The following is a 14,494-nucleotide window of genomic DNA, read 5'->3' as shown; positions in this document are numbered from 1 at the left end:
CGCGGGTGGCGTGAGATTGCGATAGCTTCCGCAGCCCGCTTCCGCCGTTGTTGTAGCTCGAGAACAACTCTGGTCTCTCCGTCGGTGTTACCGGCGACGCGGGAGAGGTCGTGCGGACGTGTCAGAAGGATTTGTTGAAGTCGCTGTCCCGCTGCTGAGGCTGCTGGTGGTGAGCAGGAGCAGATGTTGTGAGGTGGAGCAGGTCGTTCTCACTTGGGTAAGCCAGAGAGCAGGGGCACGTTTTCACCACCAACGTACTCACGTTTGTCCTGCAGCGACGATGTTTTGGACTTGCGAGCAGCTGCCAAGTTTGCTACCTGTGAGCAAAATTAGAGCATGGTAAGCAAAGTATTAACTCACGCATCACCTTTGTAGGCTTCGACTTGACATCCTTGCTTGTTGTTTAGGCATAGATAAACGACTTGGGGGGAAGGGCAGGAGGTGAGTGAGCAGTTGAGATGGGTGCAGAGAAGAATGAGGAAGAACGTCGTGGCAAGGTTGAACCAAGAGTCCAAGTCGCCGTTGCGCAGTTCGGTTCCGATTCCCGTCGGTTCCAATGTATGTGATGGCTACGCGTAGCTAGTCCGTGACTAGCAAATATGACACACATATTTAGTTTGGGATTAGGGGTTCGTTTACTCAAGCAACTGACAAGCCAAACACAGCTTGCGTAGCCCTGCATACTCTGCCCATCCACGACCGCCGCCGCCGTCGTGTTCGCCACGGCGACCATCCTGCTTGTACCCGCCGGCATCTGCACGACAATCGACACGCTCCCGCCATCACGCGCCATCGTCTACTGCACGCCGAACGTGCCTCTCCCGGCCACTCAGGCTGCACCCCCACCTCCTGCTGCTACACCCACTCCCGGTGTGCCAGTGCCAGCGCCCGTCTCTATAACACCAAAGACGTGGGCCTTGCTCGCCACATCCAAACTTGTGAGGGTTATGGTCTCTATACTTACTGCACGGACTACTACGTAGCTAACGGACTCTTATTTAAATTTATACGTGGACTCTTCTATATACTCGTATCGTACACCCTCACGTAGTGTACTACTCAGTTTCGTACTTAGTGATTTCGACTCGCGCTCAGATTACGTAAGCGCGGCCTTACAGACGCGCGTCGTCTCTTTCGTAGTATCTCTTGTAGCGTTAACGCCAGTGCTCAAGCGCTCAGGCCTTGTACATTCGTTTACTCGTTATCCACTTCTCATCTCGCCTCGTCTCACTCTCGTTTCGACCCGGCCCGTCACAAACTCGAAGAAGTAGGGCCCAGGCTGCCCGGCCGTCGCACAGGAATCACGCGCCATGAGCGAAGCCGTGCCTGCAACCTCAAGCAGCCTCGTGCCCTCGAGCGGTACGTAGACGCCCACAAAATGGGGTCGTGCTGTCCCTTCTCACTGGGACATTGGAAAACGCGTTGGATGAAAGTACAACATACTATGTTAGTTCATTCAAAGATACATACTTGTACTTCAATGTCTGATAGTCTACTATACTGTAAGGTAGTAAGTTACTATACTAGCTGCTTTCTCTGACTAAGATCAATGCTTTAACCGGCACTGCTTGTCTGAAATCCATGTTGCTCCACTCACCCGAAATTTACTCAACCAAAACCAAATTGAAACTTCGCAGAACTTCTTGGGATTTTAGTTCATTGTCGCGTTTTTTTGCTCATTTCCCACACACTGAGAATTTACGCAAATTGTAGACATGTTTCCCTGACTTCCCTCTTTTATTGGCCAGAGGTTTTTCCTGATGGCCAATGCTGCGACTGGGAAGACCAATGGTTCCGCATGAGGTTACACCCAAAATCGGACTCCGAAGGCGCAATGGACGAAGTTCCTGAACGAGGAGAGTACATAACCGAAAAGGATAACCATGAAACAGCGGGCCCTGATGTCCTTTCTTGGTCAGACCTATGTCTTGGTCGAGACGGATGGTTTCGAAAACGAAATCGTCGGCTCTTCTGGCTTCCAGCACGGTACAGACCAGTTGATTATCTTAGGAATGGACTCAAATTGGCTATGGAAGGCAACAAAGTTACGATACAGGGTCTAAAAGGCGATCGCACCATCACGTTACGATTACTCAACACGCAGATTGATTACTTCGAGTAGACTCTTGTTCCTTGAGCACGTAGTTGGGTAAATAGCAGGTGGTCCGAGTTTACGTGCGCGATGTAGATGCGACTCGCTTTCCGCGATAACCACTGTCGTGCCATTGCGCCATGCTTGTATGTTTTCGCCAAAATCGCAAATCGAAGGTCAACTTCTAGATTAGCGAACGAACATGGCTATCAAATTGAGCCCGCGACTCAAGCGCAGTACGATTCACATGCCACTTTCACCAAAACAACACGTAGGTCGAAGAAAGCGAAATCTGCGACTAGAATGTGGAACTCGTCGTCAGGATCCCTATCGCACGTTGTCTACAAGAGGCGAAGAAGCGAAAGGGATATGACAGAGCGACAATAGATTGATGACGACGAAGACGAAGCCAGCTATACATGAAGGCACCCACAGAAGAACACTCGTAACGGACTTAAGTCATATTATTCACATCCGTCGTACGTATGCCGACGTTGGGGAACTCGAGGGCTAGATCAACACATAGAACATCCGGGATAGACGCCTACGTGGGAGAGGTAATGCGCGCACGAGCGAGAAGGGGCATATGTCAACGCGACAGAAGCGTTTCAGAGAAGTGCTCCCTATTCACCTCACTCACGATATCGCACTCTCGCTGTCCACTGCGACGCCGCCGCTCACGTCCATTTCGAGCTCCTTCAAGCGTGGGCAGCACGCACCGATCATCTCCAGGACGCTGGTGCTGAGATTGGACATAGTCACCTTGAGAGAATCGACCTGAGCGACCGCATCCCCTGCCTTGTGGATCCATGTCTCAAGGTCGTCGGGTGCGACGAAGGCCCCCTCCTCGAGCTGGACCTATAGCTCGTCAGGTCTATGCCAGTCTAGCAGGCACCTTAGCGCTCTTGGAGCGACGAGCGATAACGCCTGGATGGGGACGTGATATGTCATGAGGCCGGGAGATTACTGATGAGGAAGAGTCTCGAGGGCGAGGGCGACGCTGGCGTATGTAGATGGCTCGACGAGGGTCTTGCACGAGAGACGGAGAATGGAGAGGTTCGCGTAGTGATGAGAATGGAGAAGGATATGTTTCAATAACGAAGGGGACACGGGAAGGGAGAAGCTTCGCAGAGTGGGAAGGCAAGGTTGGACGGAAAGTGGGGATATGTGCGTGGAGGATGAAGAGTGCAGCTCACGTAGAAATGCAGCAGCACAGGGTGCATCCGAGATGATGAGGCTGGCAAGGGAATGTATGTAGGGTATACCGAGAGCGACGCGGATAGGTTTGAAGTGACTATCCTCTACTAGAGAAAGATCGCGTATGTCGAGTAGCTGGCTTGGTGCAGGCCGAGTGCTCCGGAGCGCAAGGTGATCACCAGGCAAACTGGCCGCGCGATACCTGTAGAAGAGGGAGCTGCCTATATGTTTGAGAGAGCGCAATCCATCAAGATGAAGAAGGCTGAACGGGACATGAATGAAGGCGAGTGAGCGAAGGTTGCGAAAGCGCAGGAGGTTGGGCAAGATGAGATCCAGATTGGGCGGACACTCGCGGTGCCGGGCGGAGGTCTGGCTTCCAGGACCAAACGGCGCGCATATACGCACTTCGTGGAGTCCGTGGGCTACCTGCAAACGGGAGAGAAAATCCAAGGCGGGTTTGGAGTGCTACAACATCGTACTTCTCCGGGGTGGGGGATAAGGAGAATGAGAGGGTACGAAAGTACAGAGGCTGTGCGAGAGTTCGGAAGATAGAACGTGTGAGTGTTGAAGCGAAGAGCGCCTCCTGTGGCAGATGGCGAAAGACCTCAACCCAGAGTTCGGGGGAAGAAAGTGGTGGCAGTCAGAGGGTGAACCTGGTGAGCGGAGTTCGAGAGAGAGATCATAAATATTTTCGCTGACAATAGTCTTGGGAGACATTTGGCGAGCGAGCTCTGGGCCAGGCGGGGTCGTCAGCATGACCATGGCATAATCTCTAGCCGTTTCGCCTTTACCTTCCTTGAGCGGATTGCGGACTGGTGTCGAGACTCTGGAGCGCTGGAGGACCAGAGTTTGGCAGGCGAGAAGATTGAAAACACGTGGCGGGCCATCCCGACTCCTGAGGTCATGTGGACTTCATCTTCCCCAACATCTCGTCGTCTCTCCACTGGGGCTCCGGTCGGAAGCATCTTGTCCAGGTTTCTCCTTGCCACCAGCGAGCGCTTGTTTCATGCAGGTACTCCTCTTGGTTGAAGTAACCACATGGGCATCAATATGCTCACTTTGCGCTTGATCTCTTTAGAGTATAAAAGCAACTGCCTGTCTATCTTGAATATCACTGGCTTCCTCCGAGTCTCGGGGTGGACATAGGGTGAGATTCCCGACTCGCCGCATTTCCAACTCTTCAGCGTTTGGTTCGAGCAAGACCGCGCTTTCGGGACGTACTTCCGGCCATATTTTGGTACGAATGAGTGCCTTCAACTTAGACTGCCTTGGCGTCAGGTTATCGGAAGAATTGTGATAGGAGCTCACCCTAGCTCACCGTACACGAGCTTCGCCGCGAAGAACACGGCTTTAGAGCCAGTATTTATAGTTTCAATGTCTTGATTTGTATATTCTGACCCTTCCGAACCAACGGCTATCCTCAACCTTAACGGCCTTCTCTCACCGGTTCGTCTCAGCAGATACATGGCTTGATCACACGATGGGCCATCCGCGTACGTGTAATTGAAGCCTCCACACCAAACATGCATGTGTCTATCGGACAATAGGTTTCATTGGCGTTCTGGAGGTTCGGAGACATTAGGACCATAACATGATGTGCCTGGGCAAGCGTGTCATTCTCTGACGTTCCATGCTGCGTATATATCAGTGACGGCATGAATCACATTGCATTGGCGATAACCCGGCTTCAAAGCTGTTGGTCCGGCCCATGCTTTCACGCCTATTCCTTTCCTTTCCGGCAGTATATGCTGGACCTCACGGCATCTACCTGAGTCCTTACACTTTACTAATACATCGATGGAGGCTGCCTTGTCCGGACAAAAGTCGCTGCGCCTCCCTTACGTCGACATCTTACTACCCAATGATCGGTATGAGCGTGATAGGTGAGTACTTGAGTGCTTGTACTGCTGACAGGTACCCCGACGACTCGACGATGGCTCATGTCCATGGTTGACAGGCTCAACCTACACCACGAGATCATCAAACAAGCTTTCGGACGCATCCTCTTCCCGCCAATAAGGCTTGGGGGCAATGATCGAGTGCTGGACTGTGGTACTGGCTCAGGTAACGTACATTGGCGATAGCGACCCTCTTACGTTCAAACTCACATCCAACAGGGGCCTGGGTAACCAACGTCGCCAACAACGTACCACCCACCGTTCACCTGTACGGCATCGACATCGATCCATTCAGCTTCCCCGAGAGACATCCACCCAATGCTCACTTCCTCGTGCAGTCCACCCTCGACATGCCGGCCGAATGGTCGAACACGTTCACCCTGGCCAATCAGCGCATGCTCGTCAGCGCGTTCTCCCAGAAAGACTGGCACAGATCTGCACAGGAGACGTTCCGGGTGCTCAAGCCAGGCGGGTACGTGCAGCTGCTCGAGCTAGACGCACGCCTCCACCAAGTCCTTGCCCTTGGCCCACGCTCAAGACGGCTGGAAGAGGTTGCAAATGCGATCTGGCACGAGCGCGGGATGTTGACGGATCCGGCTTCTGTTCTCCCGGATGTATTGACGGAGTGTGGGTTTGAGAACGTGGTGATCGAAACGCGGGACGTGCCGGTGAACAGGAGGAGCGGGGCAATGGGTGCGTTGCACTTGTACAACATCAGCCAGGCGTATAGGGAAATGGGGGAAGCTATCGTGCGAGCCGGGGGGTACGGGATTGTCAGTAGCCTGCGCGAGTTTACCGACCTTGTGGTCGCAGCTCGAGAAGAGTGGGCTGAGAACGAAGCTGCCGTTGCAACGTTCGTGATGGTTTATGGGAGAAAACCACTTTTAACGTTGGAAAGCGGCTAAGATGATGGTTGGTTGATGGAGTCGGATGGACGATGTTAGTTAGTTCACTGATGGACGAGACACGCCACCAGTCATTGCTCATATACTTAAAGCTATGGTAGTGTCATATTCATATGCAAATGCAGTAGCATACTCAGATGGAGAGAGGCGGAGGTGTCGTAAGGACGACATGAACATGGCACGATGCGGGGTACGGGATTTACCGAAATCCCACGTGGGCGGTGACGCTGACACGGACGTCTTTGGGCTTCCGACTAACTTATGACTACACTTCCAGAGCAAGTTGAGCAACCCTCTCGACTGGAGGTCTGGGGAAAATTCACCACATAATCTCGGTCAGATCCACAGCCAAATGAATACCTAGTCAATCACATAGCGCTCTCGTCATGTTTTGATACGTCTGCCTATCACGAACCGCTCTGGCTTTCCTCCGTCCTCGGGCTTCTCCCCGGGTTGAGCTCGTGTAAGTGGAGCACCTCTGAGACGTGATCTCTTGAGTGTTTGTTCCGTGCGGGGTGCGGGACGAAGCCTTTTAGAAGGCATTGTTCCGACGTCATCACGGGTACCTTACCATCCTGCCATTGCTATCAGACGTTTGCGGCCGGGGGCGGGAGATGAATATACGTGAACCTTCTCCGCGAAGGACACGGCTTGAAGGTCAGCAAATATAGTGTCACCGTCGCATTTGCATGCCCTGATCCTTTCCAGCCGCCTAATTAAAGCTTGACGGGGTTCTCTCGCCGAGCAGACACGATACTTTACCACACGGTGGAGCGTTTGCACGAGTGGGACTAAACATGCCGTGTCAAGAATGGATATGTTTGTCGGAGGAACGCGATAAGTATCTTCGGCGTCTTGAAGTCTCTGAGACGGCACGCCTACGTTTAGACTCCCGGTACCACATCATGATGTACTAAGGGCCGCATGTCACTCCGAGATACTTGGGTTTCCTTGTTCTGCATACTTGACGGTACATAATCCGGGTCCAATACAACGTTGCTTAAAAGATGTCGGTCCAGATATTCTCACAGCCTTTCCTTTTCCAACAACACTGTACCTTAGTTCTTCTCTGAATCCTACAGATTGTCTCGATGGCTGCTGGTACTGGACAACCAATGCCCGAACACTCTCATACAGACATCAACGTTCTGACGAGGAATCAACATGAGCGGGATAGGTCAGTACTGTTAGCAGGTCGACTAAACGCTCGGCTGTGCCTAAATGTCTACAATATACAGACTCAACCTGCATCACGAAATAATCAAGCAAGTTTTTGGCCGCATTCTCTTTCCACCAATCAGACTTGAAGGAAGCGATCGAGTTTTAGAGTGTGGGGCTGGCTCGGGTACTTACAATTGCAGTACTGGGTTACAATTGCGTTCCAACTCACCCACCAACAGGGGCCTGGATAAACGATGCCGCCCATCATGTACCACCCAGCGTCCATTTGTACGGTATCGATCTCTATCCCACCCATTTTCCCGAGAGGCACCCATCCAATGTTCACTTCCTCGTGCAGTCCATCTTCGACATGCCAGCCGAATGGTCAAACACATTCACTCTAGCTAACCAACGCATGCTCATTGGATCATTTCTCCCGGGCGACTGGAGAAAATCTGCACGCGAGACATTCCGCGTGCTCAAGCCGGGCGGGTACGTGCAGATGCTTGAGCTGGACGCACGCATCCACCAGGTGCTTGCCCTGGGACCGCGCTCGAGACGACTGGAGGGAGTTATCAATGCAATATGGCGAGAGCGAGGGATGTTGACGGATCCCGCTGGTGTTCTCCCAGATATTCTGAAGGAGTGCGGATTTGTGGACGTGACAGTCGAGACGCGTACCGCGCCAGTAAACAGGAAAAGCGGTGCGATGGGTGCATTGCATCTATATAGTATTAGTCAGGCGTACAGGGCGATGGGGGAGGCCATCATACGTGCTGGAGGGTACGGGGTTGTTAGCAGTGTGCGGGAGTTTACGGATCTTGTCGTTGCAGCTCGGGAGGAGTGGGCCGAAAACGAAGCTGCCTCTGCAACATTTGTGATGATTTATGCGAGGAAGCCTCAGTGAAGCATCGAAATATGGACAACGTCACGAATTTCTTGTTTCGCAGTACTATGGATTATCACAGCCATGTGTAATATTTATAAGACAATACCATACTGCCAATGAACTACGATTTACCGGCGTCTTAATTGGCAGCATTGACAAGACAGGAGTCCGTGACAGGTACTGTACTGACCTCCCGCGACACAATGCCAAGCCAGCACGAGACCCCGTAGCCCTCAATGAGATGTCCGTATAATGCAAACTGACGGGATACCTCGTAAAAGATGGCATTGGAAAGCGCGCTACTTACTCCTTGCTCGGACGATGATACACCTCAGTGAGATCGGAGAAAGAGCTCGCAGGCCGCTCGCACTCAGCTCCAAACGGGCCGCGGGCGATGCCGAAAGCCACGTGCACATATTCTCACACGTAAGAACAGGCTGAACCGCCGAAGACAAACTGAACCTTCATTGAACCTCCACCATCTTAAGCCTGTATGTAGTATGTGTGCCAGGGCGCTGCCACCGCGTCTTAATGGTTTGATTTGTTCGTAGCGGCATACAAATGCAGACCTTCTCTCTCTCTCCACCATCTCAAGCTCATATCCTACCGAGTCTCGGCTTGGCATCATCGGGGGATTTGTGCCCGCCAAAGTCCCTCAAAGTACCCGTCCCGACGTTACCCCCCGTTTGGTAATGGTTCTGCACGACTACTAGCCGCACGTGGACAATCATGAGTAGTAAGTAGTATATTTGCTCGTCCCGATGTTTACCCCCGCTTGGTAAACAAACTTGCGCCAGCTTCTCGTTGAACAGATTACAGCAGGTGTATATGTAAGTGAAACTATTTTACGACGCAATAACTAATGCTTCCAGCCATGCCAGTTACTGAGAACGCATTCTTGGACTCGGATGCAGTGCCTCCCAACGCCAATGGAGATTGTATATAATCGTGTATGACATCGCTCATCACTCCATGACCTTCGAAGATGCATGCCCAGTCTATCGTCTGTTTCCTCCTAATCTCTGCAGCCGTGCTCGCTACCGACTGTGTCAACGATCCAGATCCCGTGGTCATTGACTATCTGCATTCTTCTAGCAGACATGGCAACAAAAATTGTGACTCGTACGTTCATTTGCATGTGTTCGTCCCTCAAATTATCGGTGCTGACCAGCCCGTTCCCTTCTCGTTTTCTTACTAGAAATGACGTTTCCTGCCTGTGCAATGACTTTTTGACGGACGGCAACGCTCAGATTTTCTATGGCCACTGTCCAATGGAGTCGTGTCCAGAGATAAACCTCGACCGGGGAGTGAGTGCTGTGACTGAGACATGGTCGACGATGGGCGCACCTTGTGAGTGTTTATGCTTTCACGAAAAGTATGGCAGATGGAATAACCCCCGTATGTTGCATAGACACGGAGACCTCAGTGTCGGGCACGCCAGCCTCTTCATCGATCACGCCAGCCTTTGCGACGGCCACGGCACCTGCTCCCTCTTCCAGCAGCACAGGGGCGGCGACTCAGTTACTAGGCCCACAACTACTCCCGTGGGTACTGTCGCTCCTACCTCTTCTAGCTGGGAGACTTGCTGCCTGACTCACAGGGGTGAAGTCACCTCTGCTCAGTATTAGCTCTTTATCATCCAATAAATCTCCCTTTGATCTCGATGGACGTCACCAGTGCACACGTTTAAACTTGAAGTCATACGATACCATGTACCAGAGTGCAGGCTTGTAATCTCAGCGCGAATATCCCGTAACTAGAATATGGCCGTGCATTTATGCTCCTAGTCAGTCTGATAGATCTAAAGCGTTGTATCAAGTAAGACGCGATGAGCCGCATTCGCATGAGAAGACAGTCGTCTTGAATCAGGAATCGGGCGCTACAGCCGAAAGCGTGGAAATAAGTATTATGGCGACCTTTGGAGATCTGAGCGCTCAAACCTCTTCAAATACGAATTATGAGGTGTAAGTAAAGCGCAAGGTCTCGCAAACTCATTCCAGCCAAAGTTATAGCGAGTTCTGGCTTGTATGTTGTTTGTATGCCGAAGCTTGGAGATTCGCCGATCAAGTCGAGCGTAGAGCCCCTGTCTGCTTCCGATATCGATCCGGCCCTTTTAGACGCCCGCCGGCCCGGGCTCCGACGGAATCAATTTCTTTGCGCGGAACCACAACCTACCGCAACCCACTTAGCATCACCCACAAGTACGCCATGTCCCAATTTTGACAAGACAAGCGATGCCTTTACTTAGCTCGCTAGCTAGAGTAGCGCCAACGGTCATCTAACAATCAGGCACCCGAACCCTACGCACGGCACTCCTTCATATCTGATCTCGTCTTGTGCATCGTCATCACTGCCACCAGGCCCACGCTGTGCAACCTGCTGCCAGAGAGATGCACTAGACTGCTAGAGCACCGCCCGTCGCCCCGCGGCGAACTTTTATCGACCGTCATGGCGCGCTGCTTATAGTTGAAAAACTCCCTCATATAGCAGGACACCTCGTGAAACAAGGGAACGCCCAGTCTGCTCTCCCTCCCGCTCTCGCCCTGACTCTGTGACGATGGACGACTCGAGCTCTCTGAAAAGTCTCGCGGCGCTGTTCCCCGAGACGTTGCTTTATGGTGAGCTGCATATATGCGCTTGGATGTGTCCGAGGTAACCGAGGCTCTGGTGTAGGCATGTTCTCCATGTTGATCGTGGCGGACGTGTACGTGCTGCGCGCGTCCAAGTTGAAGCAGAGAGCGCACAAGGCTGCGCTTGTAGTGGCGGGTGTTATGTTTGTTGTTGCCACCATTGTGAGTTCTCACTTTAGTATATGTTTTGTTTTCTGAAATGTTTTGTGGATAGCACGTAATTGCGACGTTCTGCTACGAATATTTCCTAGAGAAGTGCAGCATACTGCAAGCGAACGGGCAACCATTCGACTATGCAGCGGACGTCGCGACAGTGATGACCGAGATACAGATCATTATGTTTCTGATACAGATGCTGCTAGGGGATGGGTTCATGGTGCGTACTTGCTTGAGATCTCGTCCGCCTCGGGCTGTTGTTGAGATGAGTTTCGTTTAGCTCTACCGGCTGTGGAAGGTGTGGAATAGTGCCAAGTTGGTAGTTATCCCGGCGACGGTGTTGTTCGTGGCCAACGTTGGTGAGTACTTGTTCCTCGGACGTGCTTTCTCGTTTGTGACTAACGTACGCATGTTGCCGATATGAAGCATTGGGCCTCGCGAACTTTGTCTTGCTAGGATGGTTCGAGACTTTTGGCGTCTCGAACGTGGACTGGTATCCAAGCCACCTCTCGAAATACGGTGACGGGTTTAGCCTTGCTGTCTTCATCGTCAGCTATATCGTGCATCTGAGCTGCGCAGGTGAGTATTCATTTGCATTAATAACCCAAAGCGCTCACTTGTTATAGTCTTGATCGCGGCCAAAATCGTAGTCGTGCACTGGAAGCTGAGGCGTCATTCGGGCTCCAGCGTCTCCTCAAACACACTGCCCATCGCAGTGGTCGTGCTTGAATCAGGGCTGATATACTGCCTATCCCTCCTTTTGCTGATCATAACCTGCGTATGCGCGGTGGAATATACCGAGATTGTCCTAAACGCCGTAAGTTTATTGTTTCACACTTCCCCTTGACGAAACTGATTTCTTGGATTCAATGCAGATCGTTCCCCTGATCGTAAGTCGTTCTTAGTCCTGATGGATCTACGCTGTGCTTACTCTCGCTCGTCGACTTAGGGAATCACGTTTTCGATTATCATGGTCAGGATGGGCCTTGGATTATCCACGGAATCATCCATAGAACCCATCGACGGCCGCAACACCGAGGTTACGATGATGCGCTTTGCCGAGCCTCCCTCGGTTCCGTACTCTCAAAGGTCTAGCTTTGCGAAAAGCTGGCAGGGTGATTCCCCGCGACTGAGAGAGAATGTGTAACTTCGACCTCGAGGTCCGTAATGATATGTATCGGTGTTGTATGTAGGCATCCTTCATGTGCTAGTGCTGCGCGCCCCACGAAATGAAAGAGCATGGGTAAAAGTCGTAGTATCTTGGTCAGTCTTTACTAAAGCCATTGAATAGCTTGTGAGAGTCTGACTTCGGCGCACACAGCGTCTTCCAACGCGCGTCGAGGCGGCAGGGCGCTCAGGGGTGGGTTACATCATCAGGTTGACAGGTGGTCCGCGTGAGTTCGGACAGCTGCACCCAGAAACTCCACCTCGATCCATTCACTCTCGCTCGCTGCGCTCGTCTGATGGTCACGCTCACATACTTTGTCTCGCACGAAGATCACGCGCCAACGCGTTCCATCCGCATCTCATGCAAGCTGACATGTACTCAGGGGCCTCCACATCCAGGAGACCGGGCGATATATAACTAGGGCGTGAGTCGGCCCCGACAAGATACATCGTTGAGGCATCCGAGCCCAAAGGAGCTTCCCATAGAACATCTACCATGAACGGCCCTTCTTCTCAGAATCTGAAAGCTTTCTTCCCTAAGCCTTCCTTGCCTCCCACAAGTCTCTGCCCGCAGAGGTTCCCTGGCATCGACGACGACACAACAGAGACGCTGGTGAAGCTTCTGCGCGAGAACCATGTCAAGTATCACGTTCTATATGGAGAGCGGAAGTTCCACAAGTGAGTTTGCGTTCATCTTCACGATTGTATCCTTTCTGAGCCCGTGATGCAGCCACATCGCCCATCGCTTGCTCGCCCTATGGGCCCTCGGAGCCCAGGGTTCCATCATCCAGGCGTACTACGAGACGGACGGAGAGCTCATGCACAAGTCGCTCAAGTCTCCTGCGGAAATCACGGAGTCGAACTTTTTCGAACACTTGGGAGATGTCGAGTACGCAGCAGTGCACTGATTGTGGCTTCTTACCTCTAACACCCTTGGGCCAACAGCTACTGCTCCTCGTATTCCGACTTCTTCGCCAAGGAGATCCAGGTGCATGGCACTGTTGAGACGCTGGAGAAGTTCGTCTTCTCCGATGAGTACAATGTCGACAAGGGGTTCATGCTCGGCCAGTACTGGGCTGGAGTGCTTCATCCTATGATCCACGTAGGATACGGTATGGAGTTTGGTATCCCGGGTCTCGTCGCCGAGGGTACGTCTGAGCGATACTTTTACGCATGCTTTCCTGTTGACATAGACGTTTAGGTCTCGCCATGGGAGCAACCAGCGACCTCATCAACTCCGACATCCTCGGAAAGTCTTTCTTCAAGAACGTTCCTGCGCCAGATAACGTCGCGCTCGCCGCCTCCTCGCTCTCGTCTCTCTCCCTCCGCAGTGACCCATCATCGGCGCAGGCAATCCACGGCAACACCGACACGACCGTGTTCGACGTGCTCGCCAGCATCCTTGCGGACGACCGCCTTGCCACGCACAAGTCCAAGGACCTCTTCACGGAGCTGGAGTTCACTATGAACGAGCGGGGATCCCTCGTACGCGAGCGCGCGGACAAGTGGACGATTGACGTGTCGAAGCCAGGCGAGATCGAGAGGAAGATAGAGGAACTGTTCTGGCTTAACACGTTGATATACGCTGTAGCTGGGTGGTCGGAGGACAAGGAGTTCAGAGGCGACTTCTTCTAGTGCGTGTTCCCCATCCCAAGTCTTGTAGTTTACTGACCCGCTCGCCATGAGCAGCATGCACCTCGTCACGTCCGCCCTCTTCCTCCCCTCACACGTCGCCTACCTCTCCCCGCGCTCGCAGATTCTCCTACTCCGGAGCTACCTCACCATGTCCCTCCTCACGTACATCTTCCGCGGCCGCCCTCCCGTCGACTCCCCCGCCATAACCGCCTTCTGGAACGGCACCACCACCGCACACAGCTTAGTCACACCCACCGGCCCGCTCTCCGTCCCGCACACCCCGGTAAGGGCCGTGCCCGCGGACGCAGCACAGAACCCGAACCCGTGGCTCCCGCTCGTGCAGAGCGCGATCCTGAACGAGAATGACCACCACGCGAAGATCGTGCGCGCGCTGCTGCACTGTGCGCAGGTGTACGGATCGCGCCCGAAAGGGCACTGGGCTGGGAAGGGCGGCTCGGATGCGATCGGGGGGCTTGAGGTGCTGGACGGGACGCTGTTCCTCAGGGCGGCGGAGCTGACGGCGTGGTTTGAGAGGGACGAGAATCAGGAGTGGGGGCCTGGGCATCAGAGGTGGGCGTTCGAGGGCTTTTATGGGTAGAGCTTGTGGGCATTGGCTGTCGGTTGACTGTAGGTTATTGTGTATTGTATCAATCAAAGCAATCCTCCACTCAGTTACACTTCCTGGAGCAAACCTCTGTGATACGGCATGTGGGATCAATCGATACGATTGACGCGCAAGCTGCTACGCGGTAATGAGTACGACC

The 14,494-nt window shown here is 52.9% G+C and overlaps 6 protein-coding genes across 6 annotated transcripts; 5 read left to right on the top strand and 1 right to left on the bottom strand.

Moving 5' to 3' along the window:
- Positions 1 to 474: 474 nt before the first annotated feature.
- CONPUDRAFT_159691 (uncharacterized protein) lies at positions 475 to 983 on the top strand (the record flags this gene model as incomplete). Its single annotated transcript, XM_007776787.1, has 2 exons — positions 475 to 558; positions 675 to 983. 2 exons carry the CDS (start codon positions 475 to 477, stop codon positions 981 to 983), a joined length of 393 nt encoding a protein of 130 aa, XP_007774977.1.
- Positions 984 to 2,451: 1,468 nt separating this feature from the next.
- Positions 2,452 to 4,254, bottom strand: CONPUDRAFT_147499 (uncharacterized protein; the record flags this gene model as incomplete). Its single annotated transcript, XM_007776786.1, has 4 exons — positions 2,452 to 2,950; positions 2,988 to 3,019; positions 3,289 to 3,715; positions 4,081 to 4,254. The coding sequence occupies 4 exons, from the start codon at positions 4,252 to 4,254 to the stop codon at positions 2,729 to 2,731; spliced, it is 855 nt and encodes a 284-aa protein (XP_007774976.1). The 3' UTR covers positions 2,452 to 2,728.
- A 776-nt stretch (positions 4,255 to 5,030) lies between these two features.
- CONPUDRAFT_112860 (S-adenosyl-L-methionine-dependent methyltransferase) lies at positions 5,031 to 6,229 on the top strand. The gene is made up of 3 exons (XM_007776785.1): positions 5,031 to 5,172; positions 5,247 to 5,353; positions 5,407 to 6,229. Exons 1-3 carry the CDS (start codon positions 5,087 to 5,089, stop codon positions 6,090 to 6,092), a joined length of 879 nt encoding a protein of 292 aa, XP_007774975.1. The 5' UTR covers positions 5,031 to 5,086; the 3' UTR covers positions 6,093 to 6,229.
- Positions 6,230 to 7,256: 1,027 nt separating this feature from the next.
- On the top strand, positions 7,257 to 8,160 carry CONPUDRAFT_159688 (S-adenosyl-L-methionine-dependent methyltransferase; the record flags this gene model as incomplete). Its single annotated transcript, XM_007776784.1, has 2 exons — positions 7,257 to 7,269; positions 7,493 to 8,160. The coding sequence occupies 2 exons, from the start codon at positions 7,257 to 7,259 to the stop codon at positions 8,158 to 8,160; spliced, it is 681 nt and encodes a 226-aa protein (XP_007774974.1).
- Positions 8,161 to 10,529: 2,369 nt separating this feature from the next.
- On the top strand, positions 10,530 to 12,151 carry CONPUDRAFT_169817 (uncharacterized protein). The gene is made up of 8 exons (XM_007776783.1): positions 10,530 to 10,760; positions 10,816 to 10,934; positions 10,987 to 11,148; positions 11,209 to 11,287; positions 11,355 to 11,507; positions 11,555 to 11,745; positions 11,804 to 11,818; positions 11,878 to 12,151. Exons 1-8 carry the CDS (start codon positions 10,700 to 10,702, stop codon positions 12,073 to 12,075), a joined length of 978 nt encoding a protein of 325 aa, XP_007774973.1. The 5' UTR covers positions 10,530 to 10,699; the 3' UTR covers positions 12,076 to 12,151.
- A 351-nt stretch (positions 12,152 to 12,502) lies between these two features.
- Positions 12,503 to 14,436, top strand: CONPUDRAFT_112854 (uncharacterized protein). The gene is made up of 5 exons (XM_007776782.1): positions 12,503 to 12,773; positions 12,826 to 12,984; positions 13,041 to 13,243; positions 13,297 to 13,729; positions 13,785 to 14,436. Exons 1-5 carry the CDS (start codon positions 12,592 to 12,594, stop codon positions 14,326 to 14,328), a joined length of 1,521 nt encoding a protein of 506 aa, XP_007774972.1. The 5' UTR covers positions 12,503 to 12,591; the 3' UTR covers positions 14,329 to 14,436.
- The last annotated feature ends 58 nt before the right edge of the window (positions 14,437 to 14,494 follow it).

This window comes from Coniophora puteana (assembly GCF_000271625.1).
Source record: "Coniophora puteana RWD-64-598 SS2 unplaced genomic scaffold CONPUscaffold_18, whole genome shotgun sequence".
Lineage (NCBI taxonomy): Eukaryota > Fungi > Basidiomycota > Agaricomycetes > Boletales > Coniophoraceae > Coniophora > Coniophora puteana.
This window is presented reverse-complemented; position numbering and strand designations above follow the sequence as displayed.